This window comes from Vanessa tameamea, chromosome 10 (genome assembly GCF_037043105.1).
Source record: "Vanessa tameamea isolate UH-Manoa-2023 chromosome 10, ilVanTame1 primary haplotype, whole genome shotgun sequence".
In the NCBI taxonomy this organism is placed as follows: Eukaryota; Metazoa; Arthropoda; class Insecta; order Lepidoptera; family Nymphalidae; genus Vanessa; species Vanessa tameamea.
Window position 1 is genome coordinate 8,646,216 of NC_087318.1, and position 7,926 is coordinate 8,654,141.

General features: G+C 32.5%; 1 protein-coding gene across 1 annotated transcript; it reads right to left on the reverse strand.

Moving 5' to 3' along the window:
* Positions 1-1,152, reverse strand: LOC113404547 (glycoprotein hormone beta-5). Its single transcript, XM_026645472.2, has 3 exons — positions 814-1,152; positions 490-648; positions 1-135 (listed from the first exon to the last, which is right to left on the reverse strand). Exons 1-3 carry the CDS (start codon positions 1,018-1,020, stop codon positions 37-39), a joined length of 465 nt encoding a protein of 154 aa, XP_026501257.2. The 5' UTR covers positions 1,021-1,152; the 3' UTR covers positions 1-36.
* Between the last annotated feature and the right edge of the window lie 6,774 nt (positions 1,153-7,926).

The following is a 7,926-nucleotide window of genomic DNA, read 5'->3' on the forward strand; positions in this document are numbered from 1 at the left end:
TAGTGTCACGTTAATTAGCCTCGGTGTTTATTAAATTTATTTCTTATCCTCCATTTGATCTGCGATTGAGTTTTCGTTGAGAAGAGAATAATCTGGCGGCAGCCATTCGCAGCTTGTGTCTTCAGAAGAACACGCCTAAAATATAATTTATGAAATACAGTTCCGGTCAATTGAATTTATTTATATTTAATCAATAAAACATATAGTTTGCGAAATACTTTAGTTTTACAAAGTATAAAATGTTAACAATTTTAATCAATTCACAATTTTACTCAATTCGTATAATTTTTAAGAATGTAAGATCAAATAGATTCATTTGGGATTATAACGACTCTTAATGTCTTTGATTTTTGGTAAATTAGTAGGCTATGTATGACTAGGGTTTATGTCTGACGCTTACACTATCAAATACGTGTAAAGAGTAATATTAATATGTAAGTCTGTTGTCTGTGTCTAGTGTGATAATAATAAACGTGGAATACTTCTAACCTGGCACTTGCAGTAGGCTGCTTCTACGTAATGATACAGTTCTGTACCGGGTTCCACGTCAGGGTCGCAATTCCGTAACTTGACTGAAGCGTGCTTCCTCTCTCCGTGCACGCAAACTGGATGAAAGGATACTTTGTAAGGGAATTGCCAATCTGCCGTCTAAAATAAAATATAAATGAGATATTATGTTGTTAATTATATTTAAGTAGGTACATATATGTATGTAAGTTTTCTATTTTTCTTATTTCTAACAAACACTTATTTTACTAAAAGATTAAACGTTTTACCATAAAAGAAGTTAAATATTATAAAACATTTTTTTACCTCGTAAGATAAGCAGTATCCCCAACATGACATGATGTCGACTTCATCCCAGCAACGTAATCCATTAAAATCTGTTTGTACAGCGTTATGCGTGTATCGTCTCAGCTTACATCGAGAATTCGGTGAAGCACTTTTACAGCTTATAACCCAAAGAGAAAACACCATTGTTATTAAAATAAAATTGTAATTATTTCTAATACGCCACATTTTGATGAAAAAGTCGCACAAGTTGAAAGCTATAATCTTCCCGAATATATACTCTCTCCAAGCTTTCTCCTTTTTGTTTGAATAAACTGTTCGAAGGTGTATCTTTTTATAAAGAGTCAGAGTAGACGTCAACACGTTAATTCGTGTCAGTTCACATCACAGCATTGTTCCGATCATTACTTTTAATGGACCAAACAGAGAAATAAGAAATATTTTAGAATATATTTGAATATTTTTACCCGATTAGAGCAAATTCAATGAGATTAATGTATTTTACATGTTCTATCACTACATATTGTAAAATAAATTCCTCTTGCTTCTTCTGGCTGTCTGAACGAGATATACTCAAAAATACCAAACAGATTCTCATACGGTTTGAATATTATTTTAGCCCTGAAATAATAAAGTATCTTATATATATATATATTTATATATAAGATAAATAACACTCTTCGCTAGTGCGTACGGCAGCACGAGGCTATTCTGGCTGCCGTCCTCCTTATGGTCGTCTGAAATATTTGACACGTCCACGGTCCTAGTGTCACATCCTATCTTTTAAGCACCGGACATGGAATCTGTGGGAAGACGAGCAGGATCGGCCCTTTCCCGTTGCCGCTCCGCTGTCTCTTCCTGGACCATGACGGTCTCACAGAATGAGGGCTACGGCACTCCACGCCGATTCCCTTCGGAGTATCGCCGACACGATTGCTCGGAGGGAGAGGTCTCGTTCCACCTTGTGGACCAGAACGTCAAAACGGCTATTCTTAACTAGACTAATCGAGCTAAACCTAGAGAAGAAACGATTCCCCGACTCCATAATATTATAAAATACTAGAGTCTATCTCAAATAGAATAGATAAAATCTATCATTAATAACAATAAAACCATACGCATATGTGAAAATAATATAAATATACATTGATGGGTTACTCGGTCCTAGCTGTATAATAAAAAAAGTTTTTCAACACTTTTCAGATTAATATACAGTCAGGAGTCAAATATTCGTTAACGTAATTATTCGTCATATTATTAATTGTAAATATAATATAGGTATTAACTATGCCTTATTTGTTACATTTTTTATGGTTACTTATTAGGTACAGGGGCTTTTCGTTGTCATGAATTCCTTTAATAGAAAGTGTATGCACATATTTTGGTCCGCCTTAAAGTATTTATCACTAAATAGAGACAGGACAATGCAATAAGGTATAATATATTGAGAGATTAATAGTTGTAGCTTTTAGTTTCATTAGCAACATGGACTCATAAACATAATTATTAATTTTCACTTTAAAATTATTATAAAGTTTATTAATAAAGATAGTGTACTTAGTATATAGTTTTGCTCTCTTTTCTTTCTTTTCAAAAATCATGCTAAAGTAAGAAAAAAAAACAAAACGAATATGTATAGGAGAATTTATAGAATAAAAAGTAAAAACGTGTACAATAAAATCGCCGATAACATAATCTATCTAAAAACTAACGCACTGCACGCACGCACACAAATTTATGTAACTATTTTTAAGCTGTGTGACCGTTGGTTATTTGAAATATAAAGGCTTAAAATTTTTAATTTTAAGCTTATATATATATATAATAATAATAAAAGCCTTTATTCACTGACCAAATACTTATGAATAACTTATAACACTATATATTAAGTAATATTCATAATAAATTTAATTAATTTAGGCGGTATGTAGAATTTTCAGCAACCAGTCTGTTGGTCAGGTTGTCTTTCGACATAGGCCTCCCCTAGTTTCTTCCATTCGTGTCTGTCACGAGCAAGTCTTCTCCAACCTTTTGGGAGATCATCTTCCCATCTCTTGATTTGACGCCCCTTTTGTCTTTTTCCATTCCTAGGATACCATTCCATTATGTCTTCGTCCATTTATCTTTGTTTGTTCTCATAATGTGGCCAGTCCAGTTCCATTTCAGGGTTTTAATCTTTAGTAAGATATCCCTCACTTTTGTCTTTTTCTTTATTTTCGTAATCGTCCATCTGTCACGTAGCCTTATACTTAGCATGCTTCGTTCCATATTACGTTGGCAAACTATAAGTTTTTGGATGTTTTTATTGGTGGCAGGCCAAGTTTGACACCCGTAGGTGAGACATGGGAGAATACACACGTTAAACAGTTTGCTTTTCACCAAAATTGGTATTATTTCATTTTTGAATATTTCTTTTAGTGACCAGTAACGTTTCCAAGTGTTGCTTATTCTTCTGTCTATTTCTTTCGAATATTACTCTTTTATTGATATTAGTTGTTCTAGATATATGTATTCATCAACATATTTGATAACCTGTTGGCCTATTTCTATATTTTCTTTTATCGCATTCGTCATTATTTTTGTTTTCTCTAGATTCATTGATAAACCTGCTTTTTTGCTTTTATTATCTAATTGCTGTAACATAGTTTATAGTATATCTGGTCTGTCTGCGAATAGTACAATGTCGTCAGCGAATCTTAAGTTATTTAGGTTTAATACATTTATATTAATTCCAAACTCTTCCCAGGCTAAATTTCTGAATATATTTTCTAGTACTGCCGTGAAAAGTTTTGGAGATAGTTGGTCACCTTGCCTGACGCTCCTCTGGATACTAAATTCTTCTCCCAGCTGTTCAAGTCTGACCTTTGCCGTTGAGTTTTTGTATATTTCTTTTAAGATTTGTATATATTTTCTTTCTACGCCCTGTTTTTCTAAAGTTTTCCAGATATAATTATGACTAAGAGAATCAAAAGCCTTATTATAATCGATGAACGCTATGTAGTACTGGTGGCCATATTCATTAAGTTTTTCGACAATCTGTTTAACCACGTGAATATGATCAATGGTAGAATAATCAGCGCGAAATCCAGCTTGTTCTCTTGGTTGGTTTTCTTCTAACCGTTTTGTTATTCGATCAAGTATTATTTTAGAAAACACTTTGTATAAATTGGAAATTAGACATATGGGTCTGTAGTTACTTATTTCATTTTTGTCTCCCTTTTTATATAGCAAGACAATAGTTGACTTTGTCCATCGAGCGGGTATTTGTTCAGTAGTAAATATTTCGTTAAATATCTTCGTCAAAGGCTTAGATATGTCGTTGTATGATTTTCACGTTGTATGTAATTGAGATATGCATTTATTAAATAGTATAGCAGATTTGCGGTTTAAGAAATTCATCTGTATTTAATGCAATCGATTTCATCTATGATGTAAAGCTAACGGAGTTTTAAAAATAGTCACCTTTTATACGGAAATGAAAAAAAAACAAACAAGTTTTTTTGTATATATTATGCTTTATTGTACATCAAAAGTGTAAAAGAAACATATTGTTGTATACAAAAATAAAATAAATTATAATATGTTACACAGAATCGTGATGGCGCAGTGATTAGACCATCGGTTAAGATTCACACCTCAACCGATGATCCTGAGTTTAAACCCAGGAAAACACCACTGAATGTGTTTTGATTGTTTAATTTGTGCTTATAATTCATCTCGTACACGGCGGTAAATAAAAATATCGTGAGGAAACCTGCATGTGACGGATGAGAATCTGCACCGTGTAGGTTCACCACTAACCTGCATTGGAGCAGCATGTTGGATTCTTCTTAAAAAGTGGCGAAAGCCCAGTAGTAGGACTGTTACTTTTTCTGTTTGGTCTTATCATTAAGAGAGTTATCTCTTCCAGACAACCTTTGTGTAAAGGACATGAGATTTATAAAGCGGTAAGTACAGTACAGTATAGTTCGAACTTCAGTCAGAAATTTAAAAAAAAATGTTGTTAGTATATTTACTATATGTATATACATAGTGACAACAGATACGTTCGTACAACAATACATTGTCATGTCGTTGTTGTACATGAGTCTATACATTGTTGTGTTTAAGAACATCGTATACGGTGAACTGTTGTAAAATTGACATTGTTTTAATCTTGTAAATTTACGATTCACAAGTTGTTTTTCCTTATTTTTACATATTTTTATGTTAAATTAAAAATTTTTACTAATAATATAATTCAGTTTATTAATGCTACAGATTACTAAATACATAGTTTATTTTAGTGTTACCGAACCAGGGCCCAGTAGTAACGCAACGCCGATCAGGCTACCAAGTTGGAGATAGAATCCAAGTAAATTGCACTTCCGATCTCGACCAAAGACGATGCTTTCCTGGTACATGAACAACATACCTGCGAGTGCGCAATATGTTCTAGAGTCGAATTATATTAAACATGAACATGGTCTGACAACTACAAGTCTGGCTTTAGATTTCAAAATCAATGGCGGATTCTACGCTAACAAAGAGTTTAAATTAAAAGTAAGGCTTGAATTGTAGCATTAGAAGTATATAGCGTTATAAACATAAAACTTTTCAGCACATTACGGAGAAGGTTTTACTTGGTGGGAGGGCTTTGAGCTAGCCCGTCTGGGTAGGTACCACACACGCATCAGATATTTTACTGTCAAGCAGTAGTACCCAGTGTTGTTTTTACCCCGGGTTTGAAGGGTAAGTGAGCCAGTGTACCTACAGGCACCAGAGAATCTAGAAAATAATAAGTAGTGCTGCGAGACCTCGTTTATTAAGACTTTTTATTGATTAAGACTAAACAGGTAGTAATACCTAAGCCTCTTATTTGTTAGGTATGTATTCTATTTACTCCAATTTTAAGGCTAAGTGAGCCAGTGATCAGTCTTCCGTCTAGATGACCCAGTGGACATGAAACAAGTGGAACTTGACTGAAAATGATGTTTGAGTTCATATTTAATGTCGTGCTCTGAGGTTAAAATAAATTGTAAGAGAACTTGTATGTTTCGGATGAAACTCTGCCGGATGGGTACCTACCTGGGGACAGAGTACACCAAATACTAGAGGGAGTTCCTTTGCCAATGCAGTAAATACTAGTTTTACTCTAAGGTTTTCTTTATTGTTGACAGTGTTTGGCGAGCGTTCCGTACTTGTACTGGAAAAGCAATGAAGTTATCAGTAACGTTATCACAAGGCCAACACATAAATATACCAACTCAACGAATAGTTTACACACCGCAAAGAACTTGAACTCCAATATGAAGAGTCACGGAAATACCAGATTTTCTATTCCTCCACACACTTTTAGTTTTTCAAATCCATTTATTTTAATAATATTTTCTAAAATAGTCTAAGAATTTTATCAGATGAAGAAGTTATACTTTATTCTTATAATTGGAAGTCTCTCTCTCTTTATAATAAAACTTTCAAAATGTAACAATAAGAATCTGTTCTGATATATTTTTTCGACTTTTCTTTAGAGATCACAAATCCCGTATGGGAATTTTAGCTATATATATATACAATATTTTCATTTATTGACTTTTCAAAGTTTTTATGTTACCGTTATATATTTGGCGGCGTTAGCTTGAGTAAAGTAAAGTACTTTTTTTTCACCAAATACTTAGGCATACTAAGATGATACATGCAATTTATAAATATATATATATATACCTATATATATCTTAATTTAATTTATTAGACACGTGCAGGTTTTCTCACGTTGTCACTTTCACTATTGTCGCCGCCGAGCACGTGATGAATATCATACAAATGATAATAAGCACAACAAAAATAAAAAAGAGGGTTTGAATCGAGTCAAATGACACGGTACATCCATGAAGAACGGCTGTCGGCTTGTATAAATATTTAGTTTGCCAGACACCTTCTCGAAATCATTAAATATGTCGTTGAAATGATTGCCCAGTTGTGTTGAAATGCATTTAATATTATCGAATTCTAGTAATTTATTCAATTTCCTCAATCATACTTACAACCTTACACATACTCAAATCACCCTTTTGACCGGAAAATTACAATACAAGAATATATGGTGATACCTATTCAAACCACCAGGTAAATTTTCGTAAATATGTTTAATAAAAGCTTTTTACATTTGTAGTGCCTTTACGTCAATGTGAATATCATAAATTAATTAAGTAGTTTTTTTCTACATGACCTATATTTAAAAACACACGCATGGGGTACAAGGAGATTGGCGGTGAGCAACATGCGCCCGATACATTGATAAAGAGTATTTGTTTTTGTCACAATCCAGAAGGCAGAAATAAAAAAAATACTCAAAAAAAAATCTTGTCAGTAAATTTCTTATGTGAGGCTCATGATCGCGCCAGATTACAAACAATTCCTCCTTAAAAAAATGTTTTAAAAGGACCTTAAGGATCTGAAACATTCAATATTACGACTATGATGCACATAATATGTAACTCTGTACATGTTTATTCGCAATAAAACTATCTCGTTTTTTTTTTTAATTCTGACGTTGATTCAATTGACAATCCTAAAAATGTATGACAATATAACTGTCAGTTTTGCAAAATTGTTAATTACAAAAATTTAATAATTTAGAGCTGTACATGTAAGCAAAACTAAAACTATTTTCCGTGTATTCAACACAGATAAATGTTTTTCGAAAATCTAAAACAAAAGAATGGACAAGAAGAATCAAGATTTAAAAAGTGTAAATTATTTTAAAGGTACATATTTTATAGCTCAAAAATCAGCTTGTAGTTCCAAATTTGATTCCCGTTGCGAAAATGTTGGTAAATTATATATTACACTTTTTATCTAGCTATTTTACTACAATTAATTTAAAACTTATTATAGTGCACTGTAGGACATATACTTTGAAATTAAAACATCGAAAGGTAAAATACCGATATAATATGATCAAATAAAGTCTTTAAAAATAAAGCCTTTAAAAGTAATTGGTGTACTAAAAAAGTTATACTAATCATATACTAAAGGTAAACTAAAGTTGAAAAGTTGAATAATCGAATGATTCGATCAATTTATCATGATTTCAATTATTAGCGCCCAACTCTATATACATTGTGATTGTTGATTGACATTTGTAACTTGACA